We start from the raw sequence: 18068 nt of genomic DNA, 5'->3' as shown, positions 1-18068 counted from the left end.
CTCTGTTGCAATATATACCTGTTTCAGGCTTTCCAGTTCAAATCTGAGCCTACTTGGTGATTTGACTTCAAACTGATGGTTTTATGCCAGTGCTGCCTAACAATGTTGGAAATTAGGGTGAAGCATCAGTATAGCTTAAGCCTGAGGATACCAACAGCTCCTCTCATACAGAGTAGAAGAGAATATATCACCACAGTGTGAGCAGCAGAGTATCCAAATGTGAAAATGTAAGAATAAAAATAGCTTCTTTCAAAGTGGAGGGAGCCAAGAGAAGCTTTCTTCCATTAAAAGAAAAGCCTACCTGAATTCAGTTTCATGCTGGATTGAGTCAACAGTAACAGGTTTTGTGCATTAAAAAATTGGTTGTTAGACCTGAAATTTTTTTCTTCCAGCCAGACAACAGTTCCTGCAAAAGGGAAAATAAGTTGTCAAAAGCTCTGCAGGTTTTGAGAACCTTGCAGATGTACCCACTTTTGGTAAAATGTAGAGGTCTCACTTGTAGTTAACATCCTGTGATGAGAACTGAAATCCAGATTCCTCACAGCTGTGTTCTATAAAGACAAGGTACAAAGAAGTAGTAGTAGACAGAGGTATGGAAGGCTGGGAAACAACAGATGTAGGTAGTTGTATCTTGATTGCTCTCAGAAAAGTGCCGAGTGGGCATGGGCTGGTGTGGCATGCATAACTTTGTTATAGCAAAAGTAATTACTTCAATCATAGCCTCTAAGATATATGGAAAAGCCATCTGTGTTATCTGTGAGGCTGTATTTAATATGGGCGTTGTAAAAGGCTGTTCAACCAGCAGGTTTGAAGTAGGTGGCAGAATAGTATCTCAGCTGCTTCCTGTTTGTTTTTTTTTTTTCTTGTACAGGGCAAACCAATTTTTGATTCAGGCTACAATATACATCAGAGGTTCTGGACTATAGGTGACTCAGTAATACGGTTTTCTGTTTTCAAGCATAATTCAGTTTTCTTTATGGGGTTTGAGTTTACTATGTTCGTGTTCTGTATTTTCTGGGACAAAACTTGAGTGTAATCCTCCTCTCTACTTGCCACACAAAGTAAAAGTCCCAAATGTTGACTGTATCTCTCTCACACAGAAGAGAGCTTAGCAAGTCCTGCTTGTTCTCCCAGAGGGAAGTAGTACCAGCCGTGGGGACATCCTGGAATGATCTTACTATTCTTGCAGGTTACTACAAATATCTAAGAAGCAGCTATTCTTCGTGTTCATTCTCACATGTGTGTGTTTGGCTAAGGTGTTGACAGTAAGTTGGCAAAGCCTGGATCCTTTGGTCTTGCTCTGCATGCACTGTGTAACAAGCTGCTTGTGCTTGGTGGCCCTGTACTCTGGATGTCTGGTGGCCTTCGTGGAACTACCTGCTAGTCTTGGGAATGCCTATGGGGCAGCTGCTGTTCTCCCGGGGCTGCTCTCTTCAGGAAATCCCAGGCAGGTTGCCTCTACTGGCAGAAGGCTCGGGGAGACAGGGAAAAGGGAGATTTATTTAAGTCAACCCAAAAACTTGGTAACCTTGTTTATGCGGAAAGTATTCTGAAAATTCAAAGGAATGGGTACTGGTGTTGTGGATGGAGATGAGAAACTCCATAGATATTGAAAAGTGTAAAGGTCCAGGACTACTAGTCAGTAATCCTAAAAACCATAGTTGCAAGTTAATATAAATTTCTAAGAAGCTGCTATTGTCTGTGTTCATTCTCATGCACAAACTATTGTTTTGATGTTTATAAGTGGTAAATAAAGACATGGATATTGTTGAGTAAATTGTTCTTTGAAATACAGTGGCATCTCTTCAAGTGTAACAGCTTGAAAAGCACATGAGCAGAGAGGAATGCTGGCAAAACAAGGCTGTAGTCTTTTAGAGTATATTAAAAGAAAAATAAAAAGGAGGAAACTGTAGAGCGGAAGATCTGGCTGCCATGATCTGTGTGCTTAGGGAATACCTTTCTCAAAGAACTTGAGAACTTTGAGAACTTTCTCAAAGCACTTAAAAGTGATAAAACAGTGGTAGTTAAAGTAAGGAATTTTATATTTTTCTGTCTATTTTTGACAGACCTTTCTAAAATCTCTTTATTTGTGATGGCAGCTCGTCTGAGTACTGTAGAACAGATGTTACAGAGCAGGCTAGGCCCCTGGTAATTTTCTTTGTAGTGTGCTATATTAAAAAGAATGGAAGGAAATGAGGGTATAGAAACTCTTGTTCTTCTAGCTGAAGAGCTTATTGCTCCCAGATGCTTGCATGTACCCCTCCTTTCCTGCTGCAATCACTTCTTGCAGTGAGCTCCCTGCAGTATTGGGATACATCAGTTTCAAAAAAGACGTGGAGATTTGTGCAACTAAGCGTGTTGGAAATGGCAGAACGTGGTTGCATAAACTTGGAACTGAAGCAGGGAGTTTACTTGTATCAGTAACAAGCATGAAACATTAGGTTGTGATGGCAAGAAAACAATTCCAGTTACCTGATCATGAAAACAATTTTGTACACCATATAGGGCTCTCTGAGACTTAATTTTGACAGAGCTTGAGTCTACTTAAATGTAGGAGTGCAAAGAGATCACTATTTAAGTTGATATAAGTGTAGGTCATGGAAATAATTTTTTTAATGGCTAAAATTTTGCTGCCATTGAGCAGATAATAAACTTACGGTATTTTACAAAAAAAACCCATAATTTTTATTAACTAGCTGTGTACATACTATTTAAATGTTTCAGGATGTGTTTCACCTGCTGTTGTAGACTGTTTCCTGATCACTGGTATTTGCAAAGAATGAAAGAGGCTGTAATACTTGGGTGAAGATACTGTGTTGTGCTGAGCCAACTATCAGTACAGCTCCAGCAATGCATGTTAAGTTTGTATAAGAATTATGTGCCTATTCAGAAAACCAAAAATACAAGGCATTTGAGGAAAAACCTGCTAGACTAGGTTTTCTTTGTAAGATGACCCTTGAGCTGGGGCATATCTGCAGAGGCATTTTCATTGAATCACAGAATGGTTTGGGTTGGAAGGGACCTTAATGATCATCTAGTTCCAACCCCCCTGCCATGGGCAGGGACACCTTCCACTAGACCAGGTTGCTCAAAGCCCCATCCAACCTGGCCTTGAATGTTTCCAGGGATGGGACATCCACATCTTCTCTTGGCAACCTGTTTCAGTGCCTCACAACCCTCATAGTGAAGAATTTCTTCCTTAAACTGAAAGAGGGTAGATGTAGATATAAAGCTGTTAACCCCTTGTCCTATCACTACATGCCCTTGTAAAAAGTCCCTCTCCAGCTTTCTTGGTACTGGAAGGCTGTTATAAGGTCTCCCCAGAGCCTTCTCTTCTCCAGGCTGAACAACCCCAACTCTCTCAGCCTGTATTCATAGGAGAGGTGCTCCAGCCCTTGGATCATTTTTGTGGCCCTCATCTGGACTTGCTCCACCAGGTCCATGTCCTTCTTATGTTTGGGGCCCCACAGCTAAATGCAGTGCTCCAGGTGGCGTCTCATGAGAGTGGAGTAGAGGGGGAGAATCACCTCCCTTGATCTGCTGGCATGCTTCTTTTGATGTAGCCCAGAACATGGTTGGTTTTCTGGGCTGCAAGTGCACATTGATGGGTCACAGTGAGCTGCTCATCAACCGGCACCCCCAAGTCCTTCTCCTCAGGGGTGCTTTCAGTCTGTTTTCCACCTAGCCTGTATATGTGTTTGGGACTGCCCTGACCCCTGTACAGGGCCTTGTACTTGGCCATGTTGAAATTCATGAGGTTTGCACAGGCCTACCTCTCAAACCTGTCAAGGTCCCTCTGAATGGCATCCCTTCCCTCCAGCATGTCGACTGTACCACGCAACATGGTGTCGTCAGCAAACTTGCTGGGGCTGCACTCAGTCCCACTGTCCGTGTCACCAGCAAAGATGTTAAACAGTGCTGGTTCCAATACTGACTCCTGAGGAATGCCACTCATCACCTATCTCCACTTGGATATTGATCGGTTCACTGCAACTCTTTGAGTGCAACCAGCCAGCCAATTCCTTAGCCACTGAGTGGTCCATCTGTCAAATCCATGTCTCTCCAATTTAGAGACAAAGATGTCATGTGGGATGGTGTCAAATGCTTTGCACAGGTCCAGGTAGATAACATCAGTTGCTCTTCCCTTATCCACCAATGCTGTAATGCTATTGTAGAAGGCCACCAATTTGTCAGGCACAATTTGCCCTTAGAGCAACCATGCTGACTGTCACCAATTCCATGTGCCTTAGCATAGTTTCCAGGGGGATCTGCTTTATGATTTTGCCAGACACAGAGGTGAGACTGGCCTGCAGTTCCCTGGGTTTTCCTTTTTTCCCTTTTTAAAAATGGGGGATATATTTCCCCTTTCCAGGCAGTGGGAACTTCACTGGCCTGCCACGACTTCTCAAATATGATGGATAAGGGCGTAGCAACTTCATCTGCCAGTTCCCTCAGGACCTGTGGAAGCATCTCATCAGGTCCCATGGGCTTGTTTACCTTCAGGTTCCTTATAGACTCTCAAACCTGATCATCTCCTACAATGGGCAGTTCATTGTTCTCCCAGTCCTGGCCTTTGCCTTCTGCAACTTGGTGGTATGGCTTGGGTACTGGCTGGTGAAGACTGAGGCAAAAAGTCATTAAGTACTTCAGCCTTTTTCATATCCTGGGTAACCAGGCCTCCCATTTCCTTCTGGAGAGGGCCTGTATTTTCCATAGTCTTCATTTAAGCAACTCGCTCCCATCTGGGTGACAAAAATTGCCTTGAAATATGTGGGAAGTTAGAAATCAAATACATATTTTTCAGGAACTTGGCCCTGTTATACAAGTTATTGAGAAGAATTGTAGTGCTACCTTTAAAGAAATATATTTAGAATTGCTCTTAGGCAATCTCTTAATAGAGATGACACAAGAAAATTAATATCTAGTGAAAGCTTGTAGACAGGCTGTGTGTCTGTTCTTCACAGCCTTTCCTTATCGCCATTTTCTTTTGTTAAATTCTTCCTTCTGTTTGCATGTTGTTACTGTTACATAGGTCTTACTCTATAGCATTAAAGACAGACAATCGAGGCTTTTATAGTAGAATATAATTCCTTGTATGGCTATAGAGCAGTACAGCTTTGATTTAGAAAACTCTGACACAAATATCACAGTTTGATGGTGCAGGCAGTAAGATGAAAATAATAAACCAAGAGGGATTCTATAGAATCTAAATGAGGGCAACAGAAAAAGCTACTAATATTTTACCTGCAGTTGAAATGGGTAAACAGAAAGAATGAAGGGGTGGGCAGATGGGTGGGATTAGCACAAAGCAAGTGAAGTTGCTTGACTCTTACCATTTGTATTAAAAGATACATTCCTTAAGAAGTAGCTATTAACCTACCAACAGGGACTGTAGAAGTCACTACTAGTTGGCTCTGTTTAGTCTTTAACCCTATCACCCCCAGTATTAGTCATCATTGCTGGTTTTGTAGCAGATACTCAGTGTAACAAGGGGGATGGTAGGTGTTCAGTTTTGGGCCCTTCACCACAAGAAGGACATTGAGGTGCTGGAGTGTCTCCAAAGAAGGGCAACAAAGTTGGTGAAGAGTCTAGAGAAAAAGTCTTATGATGATCGGTTGAGGGAGCTGGGGTTGTTTAGTCTGGAGAAGAGGAGGCTGAGGGGAGACCTTATCGTTCTCTACAACTACCTGAAAGGAGGTTGTAGCAAGGTGGGGGTTGGACTCTTCCCCCTAGAACAAGCGATAGGATAAGCAGAAATGGCCTCAAGCTGCACCAGGGGAAGTTTAGGTTGGACCTTAGAAAAAAATTCTTCACCGAAAGGGTTGTCAAACATTGGAAGGGGCTGCCCAGGGAGGTGGTTGAGTGACCATCCCTGGAGGTATTTAAAAGAAGGGTAGATGTGGTGCTTGAGGTTATGGTTTAGTGGTGGACTTGGCAGTAATAGGTTAGTGGTTGGACTCAATGATCTTAAGGGTCTTTTCCAACCTTAATGATTCTATGATTCTAAACTGTGGTTTTACCATGTAGTAAAAGCAATTAGGGGTGGACCTCATGAGCATAGGAGTGTAAGGGTTCTGAGGAAGAATATACAATGAAGCATGGTATTTCAAGTGGCCAAGACTAAACAATGCTGTGTTCTTCAGAGTTGGTATCGAAGCAATGCCTCTTTATCATCTTTAGGAGCACTGTTGCTAAGGTTGACTTTGTGGAAGAAATATGATCCTGATGGATTTCAGTTATTCAGGTGTCCCATAGGATGATACCATGAATCTGTTACTGTTGATACTTTCTCTCAGTTCCACCTCTTTATTTAAATATATATGATGTATCACTTAGAAATTTCCCCAAATGAATAATCTCCTTACTGAAATTAAGTGAAGAGAGAGAACATGCTTGATTGTACAAAGACCTTCCCTTCAAAAAGAAGAAAAGTAAATATTAAGAAAAAAGCTTATGGTATAGCTAGGGCTTTTTACAGTATCTTTAGTAGGGTGAGGAGGTTTACAGTTTTGATTCACCTTCCTTCACAGCTAAATGTTCCACCTAGTCTCGTCTTTCCTGTCTACTCCCACAACTGGGTAGGACACATGAATGATTGTGGCCCCATTCTCTTTTTGTTTCAAAGGGAAGGATGATACCTGCCTTACCATGTCAAGGGAGATGTGTCTGTGCTTAATGCTCATGCTATGAGGACTTAACTGCTACCTTATCTTCCTCACACTGCTGCTTCTCAGAAAAAACATCTCAAGAATTGGGTTTCACAATAAATGAAACATGCTTATGGGAAATAAACTGGGAACATGTTGGGATTTTTCTTTTGTGAAACAGATTTCCTTGCAAATAAGAACTGTTCTTCAGCAGGGAGAAAATGATCATGTGATTGGTTATATTCTTGTAGTCTACAAGGCAGACAATAGATTTCTCTGTCTGTTTTTACAATGAAGAAGCATTTTTTTTTTAATCTTCAGCTAGAATTTGGATCAAATAAATCCTAAACAGTGAGGCAGGGTACCCACAGAAGCCGTACCTTGCAGTAAAACTAAAGTGAACAGGATATTTAATATATTAGTTATTTCTGTATAAGAAGTTAAGTTATTTTGCCTTTGTGTTGTTTTTTTTTTTTAAAGCACTATGGATAAGCTTTGAAACTAGAGAAATGTGGAAAGGCTCTTCAATGCAAGGTTAAAGCAGAAAACCCTTAACTCTTATTTACCACGCAGCAAAGAAAGTAGCAGAGCTGGTTTGGCAACTCCAGTATAATTGCATATTATTTTGCTGTTAATGTTAAGCCTAAACATAAGAATTAATCTTTCAAGGTTCTGACAAGGGAAGATAGAAATTATGCAAATAGAATGCTGTGGTGACAGAACAGGCAGAATTCAGCCTTGGAGTCAACGTGTAGACTCTGAGTGTCTTGCAGAAACTGTCCCTCTTTGTACCTTAATCACTCTGTCCTAACATAGGAGGTTTATATGATCATTAGGATATATTTAACCATATCTTTTTTTACAGGAGGTGGTAGAATTGTCCCTTACATTCTCAATGTTTTTTAAGAATCTTTACCTTGCAATTCTTTGTACAATCAGAGTAAATAGTTTGTGATCCTTGGAGTGATCAAAGATGTGGAAAACAAGGACTTAGCAGTTACTTTGTCTATTTCAAGATTTTTTTAAAAAATATTTATGTAATTAGGCAGGCAAACAAATGCTCAGTGTATTTATTTCATCATTTTCATTGGAATTAGAGAATTTATTTCCATATGCCCTTTGCTAGATAAATATCTGTATAAATTTGAGTCGTCTTACCATGCGTCTGCTTAAATTGGTGCAGGAGAAGATGCATAAGATCTTGTATTCACCTTTTTCGGAATCCTGTTGCTCACGTAATTGAATAGAATGTTTCAAAATTTGCCTTTGAATTGGGAGTAGTTTTGAAGCATTTCAGCCCAAAAGGCTATTAAAACACCCACTTCTGGGTTTAAAAGAACATAGCCACATTGGTCCTAGATAAACTGTTACTGCAGCTATACCATAAATATGGGGTAATAGACTTGGTCCGAGACTCGGTAGTGAAAGTGGCCTGCTGTATCTTTCTAGTAGGCTTCCTCAGAATCATTGACAGTCTCTTCACCAGGAATCAAGCACTCCTGGCGAACCACAAAAGATAAACATTAAACCAATTAAGGAAGAGCTTACAGAAATAAAGTTGGTGTTATTTGGTACATCTTCCAATATGGAAATACTTTTGTAGAACTATCACTAATGGTTTGAGGCAGGGAGGGTTGTGTGTTTGTTTCTTTTAAAATACATCTTTTTTTCCTCTTTGAATTTTTTCTCAGACCTTAGTAATGTCATGACTTCCACTCCAAATATAAAGGCTGTGAATGGAAAAGCTGAAAGTAGTGATAGCGGAGCAGAATCGGAAGAAGAAGGGCTTTGTGAAGAGGAGGAGAAAGAACTGCAGCTAAATGGAAAGGGTATGTTTTCCGCACTTGGACCATTGTCTCTTCCAAAGTTATGCTTAGCCACCTAAGTGGCAGAAAAATCCCAAAGGATCATGAACACTCTACTTCTTCAGGAGAATTAGATGCGAATACGCATGGATGCATGTGTGATGAATGGCAGTGTCTCAGCCTGGGTTGTAAGGTTTAGAACTAGTAGAAATTTGTGAGCTGTGCCATACAGTTTTTGACTTGGCTAGGATGTTCTGTCGGTAGGCTAGCTAAAAGTCTACACCCTGTGTTGTTTTGGGTTTTGTTGCCAGTGCTCTTTATAAGAGTTGTGAATGGCTACATGGGCTGTAACAATAGAATTGAAAATCACTTTTTTTTCTTCAGAGAAAATAAAACAACTTTCAGTGAGATTTGTTTAGGGGGTCCATGAAGAGTTCTGAGAAATACCAGCATCAAGTGAAAACCAAACAAAACTACATCTTTAGAATTCTCTGCAGGTTTTTTCCTCGAAGGACATTAGGGTAATTATTTAATTTATCAAGAGACCTACTTTGGATTTGCTTACTTGTTTTAAATATAATCTGCTCTTTATGCATATTCAATTTCATATTTATACTTTTTACAAGAATAAAACAATCCCTGCAAATGTGAATCTAGGAGTATTTATATTTTTTTTTTTTCTGCAGATACATTATACTTACAGTCCATTAGAAAGTTAGCTACTTGAAGAAATATGTTTTGAGCCATTAGGTGTGTAGTTTTCTATTTAGAAGGTTTTCTTGTTCTTTTACAGACTATAAGAATGTAAAACAAGAACCAGCAGCTGCTAAGGATTTGGAAAGTATTGTTACTAATGGCTGTTACAAGGACAGCTTTATGCCAGATATGCAGAATGGCATCCAGACTAAATCTGCCCTGAATGGCTTGAACTCAGAGGAGGAAATAAAGAAAATGGAGCCAAGCCTGGAAATAGCTAATAACAGTGCTCACCAAGGTATTGTCCTTGCAAGACCATATTTTCATTTGCACATGCTTTTCTTGGAAAATATTTCTTTTCTTGTAAGCTTAATCCTGGGATTCAGAGACTAGAAATGCTGTTTTTCAGTTGTAGGAACCTGAAGAAAGACTACACAAAAAAAATTAAATTTAATTCCAGTTTAAAATAAGGCTTTCTCTTCGGATCTACAGAAAGAGAGAAGAATTCAGAGACAGATCCAAAACCACAGAAATACAATTGTTTTCTTTTAAAATCATTACACTACCTATGCAAATACTGTTTGCCTTTGAAAGCTAATTTGTAGTGAAATAAAAGTTGCTAGTATCTTATTTGTCTTTCTTAAAGGCTGAACAAAATTTAAATGCCAGTTTGTTGAAACTGATGTTTAAATATGTAATTTTAAAACTAACAGATAACTTCAGGCAAAACTTTTTTATGCTGAGCTTAGGAAGGAGAGTGCAACGAACAAGGTAAAATTAAAATTATCAACTTAAAATGCAGAAATGTCAATATGAGGTATAGTTTTCCCATAAGTAAGAGTTCTATATAATTCCTATATTAATATAACCTCTTTATTCAGAATTTAATATTAGGATGACAATTGTAAATAAAGGGGACATGAGTTGAAGCTCACCAACACATTTTAACACATTTTTTCACTCTTTGCCAGGATTGGCTCATGTTTACAAAGCATGTGTGTGGCCCTCCTTTTCATGCAGGTGCAAATGAAGAGAATACTGAAGAGGTCTCAGCAACTCAGCACTTAACCAGTGATTCAGACAGTGAAGTTTATTGTGACTCTATGGAGCAACTTGGACTAGAAGAGGTAGGGGCCTAGTATTCCTAGTTGTATTTTGAAACTGATCTGCTTATTTTTAAATAGGTTCCTATCTGTCAGGTGAATCTGGACATACAGAGGTGAAGGAAGTAATGAGTAGTCCATGAATTACTTTCTCCTGGTTAGACTATGTGGTTTTTTTTCTTTTTATTGTCAGTCTTTTACAACTTGGTTACAACTGATCCAAAAGCCTTGAAATTTTTGCTCACAGAATTTATGTGTGGGGAAGGTATCAAAAACAACAGGACAAAGAAACTAAGGGCTGTGTCCGGAAATTAATGTAGGGTCTCCTAACATACGTAGGGACCAGAATCCAACTATCCCTAAGAAGCGGGTTGTGTCTTTGTAACAATGAGCTTTTTGCACACTCCTTTTCTGGCTTGATGAACCCTGCATTTGTTTCTTAAAATAAATAAAGAGTAAGCCTTAGCAGGTGGCCTGTAGGTCAGTGCCCGAAAGTGGCCTAGGTCTGAAGAAGTGGGAGATAACAATGATTTCTGGGTTCTCTTGTACTTTTCAGCTGCAGTGAACATCTGACTTTCATACAAAAGGTGCGCACTGACTGTGCTGGCTTTGTTTTGACTGAATTTGTGCTCCTGGTCATTGTATTAACTGTAGTCTTAGTTGACTTACTGCCTTGGACCTCCTTCAGCGGTCCAATTTAAGTGTGGACTTTGTAGATTGTACTCAAACACCTGGTTTCCTGATTCTGGGGAGGAATATATGGATGATGCATGGGATCAGAAGCACTGTAATATTTTGTCATTCTCTTGTCTAGCAGTTTTCTGAGGATCTAGAGAATTCCTTTTAGCAAATCAAAATTTTACACAGTAGTGAAGCATGATTTGGTAGAAGTGCTGCAAGCTTTCTTATCTAGGTCATTTCTCAATCATCTTGTGTATTGTTCGAGCTTGTTTGAGATTCTTTAATTGAAGTGAGTGGGTAATTTGTCAGAATTTCCCAACCTGCACAAGAAAAGTTCTAGTTTTGAACAGAATAACAAATGTTCAGGTGTATGTAAATAAGTATGCAAGTAGAACTACAGATAGATCAATTCAAACTAGAAGAGGTTCATTTAAAGAATAAAATACAGCTTTGTATTAGAAAAGTTATAGTAAACACTCTGTCCTTCAGTTCTAATGATACAGGTTTATGAACTGCTATTTGACAAATGGGATTTTGGCAGCAGTTTCCATTTCTTTGCCCCTTCTTTTGTTTATTTTGGATTTTTCATCGAGTTATTTTTCAGCTAGCTGAGGTCCCCAGTCTGCTTCAGCATATACTTGTGCAAGTGCTTGTCCTTGCACCGAACAAAGGGTTGCTTGAGCCACCTTAAGGCAGTCCTGTTGCAGAGCATGTAATTGTGACCTGATCAACTCAATTGTCATCCATTTTTAATAACTTTCTACACTACCACTGATTTTGAGTGAGAAGTTGTTAGAATACTATGCCTTTCTTTTTTTTTGGTGAGAGATACAGGGTGCAGCCAAGCTGTTTTGAACAGGCTGATAATAAATAGCGTGATCTCTTTGCCATGAGCATAAACACTGCCTACTCAAGGTTGCTAATAGCATGTGATTTTTGACAGTGTGGCTCACAAATCCAAGTTAGGATACCACTTCACTGTCTGGGAATCAAAGCCAATTTTACAAGGGAAAACTGAACATTTTCGGATCTTAATGTTCTGCTTTAGTGAATACTGAGTGTTACTGAATGTAATTTAGAAATGCCTAAAGTAATTTCAGGTGGTATCACTGTTTTGTATTTGTATGCCTCAAATGCCTTTTCAATCTGAAAAGGACTTTTAGACAATTGGAAGTGCATTCTACAGGAAAACAACTGCTCCTGTTAGAAGAATTCTGGGCAAACTTTTAAAGTGAAAGTAGAGATGATGCTTCTTCCTTTTGTTGGTTAACCGTCACATTTTACAGAATTTAATTACTTGCTAATGTTAATTTGTAGCCCTGTGTGGAGATCATCACATCAGCTAAAGGATCTTTAAAGCATTCATCCCATTTCTTGGATGTAGATCACAGTCTTCTCTTAGAAAATACGGATTTTCCAAGGCACGCTTGCGTGACTTACAGGAATCTCCACCCTGGAAATACTGTAGAGGGAGCAGCTCAAGAGCAAGGTGAAGTCAAGTGCGGAGGAGAAGATGGCAAAGCCAGTAATGGGGGCCCTCACAAGGAGAAGAAGGGTGGAGAGAAAGCAGATTTCTACAGTGTCAGAAGAGGGAGAGGTACTGTGCATGCTGCTTTTGTTTCTCCCACTCTCCTGACTGCTATAAGTTACTGTTGCCTGAGAAGCACTTGTCAATATTGTCCAGTAAGTCAGTCATGCTATACAGTGCTTCTGTACTTCACAATAAAAATAGATAACAAAATCGTAATTACAGTGAGTAGCAATCGGTTTTGTCTTCAGAGTATTTATTTCATTCATAATAAGTATTACAAAATAATTTTTTTTTGGTGCTATGGAGATCTTGTATAAGCATACTGGCTTCTTCTCTTGCCTTATCTTAAACTCCAGCTGCTGTTTATGACACCGGTCTTTTTAGAAATGTAATCTTCAAAACCTGTCTATGCATGAGAAGAGTTTCTTTACATATTTATTTTTAAATGCATATGTGCTTATGCCTCTGTGGTGTTGTATTTGAAACCATGGAACATCTTGGAAAGGTATCAGTGAGGCATTGTTTTCTGTATAACTGGAGTCTTAGCCACACCTTTGAGTGATTCTGATACCCTCTATTATGGTTCGTAAAACTTAATGATTCTTAATCACATAATAGTCCAGATGTTCAATTTATCTTGGACCTCTGCTCTTTTTAATTCTGTAATACTTCTAATACTGTCACCTAGGAGCAGCACCATATTCCAGTGGTATGACCTATAAAGTCAAGGATAAAGTTTATTTTTCTTGTACGGGGGAAAAAAAAAAACAAACCAGAAAGCCTTTTTGTATGACACCTATATGTGATCAGATGCAAAAATTAAAAAGAAAATCCAAATATAATATTTAAGTTGAAAACTACGATGAAGAACATATAGTTTAACCATCTCCCCTTCTCTCTTTTGTTGCTTTACTTACGTTTGCTACTTGCAGGCAGAAACCTGATAGGTTAGCTGTATGTAGTTTAAAGGAGTACTGTAGGTTTCAAACAATTATCTGTTCCCATCACTCTATTCCAGTGTTCTTTGTTTTCCAGCTGGAGACAGTACTAAACATAAAACACACCTACCCTTGATAATAAGACAGATCTTACTTTCTTTTTGCTAGGGCAGAATTTACTGCTGAACTTGACTGGATGTGAATTAATTTTTTGCTAAATGTTTATGCAGTTCCAGGACCTTGAATAATGCTGTCACATTGAGGCTGTAGGGAAACATCTCAAATGATGTTGCAGTACCCTCCCAGTGCTTTTGAACTGTCTGAATATAGCCTACAATTAGGAGTACCGTGCTCAGTTCAGGAGGGAGAAAACCAAACTGTTAAAATGAAACATTTTCAATAGAGCTGGTAGCCCATCCTGTGTTTTATGTATTTTATTTTTTCTCCCTCCACATAGGGCATAGACTTCAGCCTCTAGGAGATGGTTCACAAGGTGGACAGATGGGTAGTGGCGGGGATGGAGAGCGCTGGGGCTCGGACAGAGGACCCAGGGGTAGCCTCAATGAACAGATTGCAGTGGTGCTGATGCGGTTGCAAGAAGACATGCAGAATGTCCTTCAGAGGTTGCATATGCTGGAGGCGGTTACGGCATCACAGGTATTCACTCTTAATTAAATTTCCTTGGATATTGGTATGCTTTGTCAGGTTAAAGTTTCAGACAATATTTTCTTAAACTGTAAAGTTTCTGGTAGTTCTCATTTTCTGGATTGCCTGGAAGGTTTAGAACAGAGCATTCTCTTTCCTTTACAGTGTTAGGCATGCCTGTAGCTTAGTGCAGACTAAACCAGTGCTTTTTGCCTTCATATAGACTAGTGTTGAAACATGTAATCATGCAAATTAAGCTGCTGGGATTGGTACTCTGGGTTGCAACTGCTGGGGACTGGACCAGAGTTGAGGAAGTTGCGATGACAAGTTGGGCAGGGGGTCCTTGAGAAACTAAAGAGTTCCAGTAAGTGACACTGATTAATTTTTTTAACTCATGGAGATGTGATAAAAATGCTATAAAGAGTAATGGAAACATCAGAGGTAAGTGGAAGCTAAGTGGTGAAAGGGCGGTTGCATGGGGGTGGTTCTGTTTCTTAAACTGTGATATATACAGATTGCAAAGCCTTCACAAGCCTTCACTCACTTTGTGAAGCAGAAAAATTTTAATTGCGGTTTCCTTTTTTTATACTTACCATCCTTTGTTTGTGTTTAAAGGCAAAATCTGCAACACTACAGTCAAATTACCAGCCTGCCTCCTCTGTCAAGGTAAAATATTGTTTTTTCTAGTTGTTAAAAGCAGTGTGAATGGTGGAAAAAAAGGACAAGATTAATATTTTCTATCTAGCTCTTAGTATGTGCTTTTCCTATCATCTCTCCCTTGACTAGGAGATAAAAACAATCTGTGTCTGAAGAAGTTATTTGATAGATCAATCTTTTTCTGGTCTTACTAGTATATTTTTTACTTTGATACTGTAGCATTTGAAGTGATTGAGAAGTATACACGTGGTATTCAGTATATGCACACAGATGGCTGACTAGAATTTTTTTCTGTTTTCCTTAGAAACCATCATGGTGGCCCTTTGAAATTTCTCCTGGTATTTTAGCTTTTGCTGTTGTATGGCCATTTATCGCCCAGTGGTTGGTACATGTATATCTTCAAAGAAAGAGAAGGTAAAGGCATGCATTCAATAGGGCATATATACTGCATTTCATCTGTTTAAACTGTATCATGTTATTTAGACAGGACGTAAGATACTGCCTTCATGCATAAGAATGCAAGGGTATGCTCTCAATAAGGCTTTGACAGTGCATCTGAAACATTAGTCCAGTATCAAAATGGGGAGCTTGATAATAATTGCTTTGATAAATCCTGTTTGCTTGAGTTCTTTGTTTCAAGCCAGGTCTTGCTTAATGTTCCATTGCATGTATTAATGACTCATAGCTCTGAAGGTACCAGGCTAAAGCGGGTTGTACAGTTGAGTCCTTGGTGTGGTTACGATAGGAAGGAGCGTGTTTCAGTCCCAAGAACTTGAGCTAAATGTGCAACAAGAAACTCAGGAAGTTAGTAGGAATGTGTTCCATTCGCTGGGAATTCTAGGAAGACATGTAAAGTTTCTCGGCATAAGAAGGTATTGGTTAATTTGATTTTATATGTGATACGCATTATATGTGGCAATTTAGAGTAAATCCATGAATTGTGATGCAGGATAAATAATTTCAGTGAGCACACACAAGTGGGTGAGGCTGGATAGCTTGGATGTGTCTCCATGACAGTCTTGTAATGTCTACTTTTACTTCCTTCAGCTGAAGGACAGTTGTAGTCTCATCTTACCTCTTCTCAACTCTCTAGGCGTCAGAAGATCAAGTGAATGTTCTCTAGTTGCTATCTACTTACTTCAACCTCACACCTGACTTTGTTAGCTTAGTATGCCCTTAAGTTTTTTCCTTTCTATCACTGTGCAGAGAGTCTGTACATGTGTAGGTCTTACTAGAATTAGCTTAAATTTTCCTAGCTTCTTAATGTTTGACAGTTTTCATTATATAGTTTCTCTCATACAATAAATCACCGAAACAGAATGGTTGAGGTTGGAAGGCACCTCTGGAGGTCACCTGGTCCAACCCTGCTGCTCAAGCAGGGACACCTGGAGCCCGTTGCCCAGGACTGTCCAGATGGCTTTTGAATATCTCCAAGGAGGGAGACTTCACAACCTCTTTGGGCAACCTGTGCCAGTGTTCATCTCTCCTTGTAGGAGAGATGGAGAGATGCTCCAGTCCCTTAATCACCTTCATGGCCCTTTGTTGGACTCTCTCCAGTATGTCCATGTATCTCTTGTACACAGAACAAGAGAGACACAGCACTCTCTTGCACACAGCACTCCAGGTGTGGCCTTTCCAGTGCTAGGTAAAGGGGAAGGATCACCTCCCTCAACCTGCTGGGAAGGATACTGTAGCCTGCAATACCATTGGCCTTTTTTGCTGCCAGGGCACGTTGCTGGCTCATGTTCAACTTGGTGACCACCAGGACCCCCAGGTCCTTTTCTGCCAAGCTGCTTCCCAGCTGGGCAGGCCCCAGTGTGTGCTCGTGGCTGGGGTTATTCCTCCCCAGGTGCTGGACTTGCCACTTTCCCTTGTACTCCATGAAGTTCCTGTCGGCCTATTTTTCCAGCCTGTTGAGGTCTCCCTGGATGGCAGCACCACCCTCTGGCATGTCAGCCACTCCTCCCACTTTTGTGTAATCTGCAGACTTGCTGAGTGAGGTCGCACTCTGCCCCATCACCCAGATTATTAATAAAGATATTAAACAGACGTATGACCCCTGGCATACACTGCTAATCACTGGCCTCCAACCAGGCTTCTGTCACTGATCACCACCCTCTGGGCCCAGCCCTGGTACTGTAAACAATAGAGTGCCCACAAAGGCTGCAAGTCTGCTGGGGAGTTCCTGTGTCTCAGTAACATCAATGCAGCTAACAACAGCTCTTGCACTGTCTGATGAAACCAGAGATTTCACTACTAAGGCTTTTAGGCGGTTACACACATTTTCGTTATTTTCTGCACTGGTAAATGGAGATTTCTATTTCATCAGCAGGGACAAAGTATTTAAATTTATTACAACTTTTTTAGTATCTTATGTGAAGCTCCTATGAACTTTAGTGCTGTTTAGCTAATAGCTCTCAAATGGCCATGTTCCCTCTCTCTGAACAGTGTGTTGTTCTTGTAAACCTTTTTTGATCATCTGTTCTGACCTCTGTAGCATCCTTTATCAATTCACAGGTTGTCAGAAATCTGTTTTTAGAAAAGTGCCCTTTCCAGCAATTTTCTAATATTTTGTTCTAAAGATTCCGAGCTTAAATGAATAAACAAATGGTACATTATTTTTAGTTTGGATTTGTATAGCTTCAGCTTTCATCCATTGGATTTTCCTAGATCTATATCTACTTGACAAAGAGCCTGTGATGTGTTTTCTGTGGGTCCTTTTTTGCTATCATCAGGTCATCTCTTCATCTCCTGCTTAAACAAAACAGATGGAGCAACTGGAATCTTGTTTTCAAGTTGTTTTCCAGTCTTGGGATGGTTCTGGTGGCTCGTTCCTGAATGCTCCACAGTTTATCAACACCCTTTTTGAGTTCTGGATACCAGGATTTGTACCACAGTCTACTAGCAGTAATATCTCCGAGTCGTAGTAGCTCTGCGAGATGCAGAGATAGCATAGCCCCAGATAGTCCTTGTTTTTACTCATTCATGGATTGTATTAAGATGAGATGAACTTCAAGAACATAAACAACTACAGAAATTTCTGTGTTTTTCACCTTTCCTCTTTGTTTCTGAAGAAATCTACCCATAGCCAGGATTTAAGGACTATCTGCTGCTGCATCACCTTTCCATCCAGAGTTCCATCTCCTTTAGCAATGGGTAGGAAGTTTATCAAGTACACTCAGAGAGAAAACGGAACTGCAACACAAGAGTCCTCTGTTGTCCCAATGCCAGTTTCAGCTTGTGCTCTGTGAAGGTGTATAAGCTCGGAGCCAGCAGCTGTACACACTGTAGATATTGACTATACTTACATACTTTTGGATTTAAAATACGTAAACTGTCCTGAAGCAGAAACCAGGAAGTCCGTG

At 39.9% G+C, this 18068-nt stretch overlaps 1 protein-coding gene across 2 annotated transcripts in view; it reads left to right on the top strand.

Annotated features, from left to right (window-relative positions):
- Positions 1-18068, top strand: part of ACBD5 (acyl-CoA binding domain containing 5) — a 31140-nt gene that overhangs the window by 10741 nt on the left and 2331 nt on the right. For both annotated transcript variants that reach the window (XM_075082589.1, XM_075082590.1), the window contains 7 exons: positions 8339-8476; positions 9246-9446; positions 10169-10275; positions 12250-12529; positions 13859-14058; positions 14662-14712; positions 15008-15117. In XM_075082589.1, the coding sequence (XP_074938690.1) occupies positions 8339-8476; positions 9246-9446; positions 10169-10275; positions 12250-12529; positions 13859-14058; positions 14662-14712; positions 15008-15117 (1087 nt within the window). The remainder of the gene's footprint in view (positions 1-8338; positions 8477-9245; positions 9447-10168; positions 10276-12249; positions 12530-13858; positions 14059-14661; positions 14713-15007; positions 15118-18068) is intronic.

This window comes from Phalacrocorax aristotelis, chromosome 2, assembly GCF_949628215.1.
Source record: "Phalacrocorax aristotelis chromosome 2, bGulAri2.1, whole genome shotgun sequence".
Lineage (NCBI taxonomy): Eukaryota > Metazoa > Chordata > Aves > Suliformes > Phalacrocoracidae > Phalacrocorax > Phalacrocorax aristotelis.
Note: the sequence above shows the minus strand (reverse complement) of the source record. Positions and strands in the feature narration are given on the sequence as shown.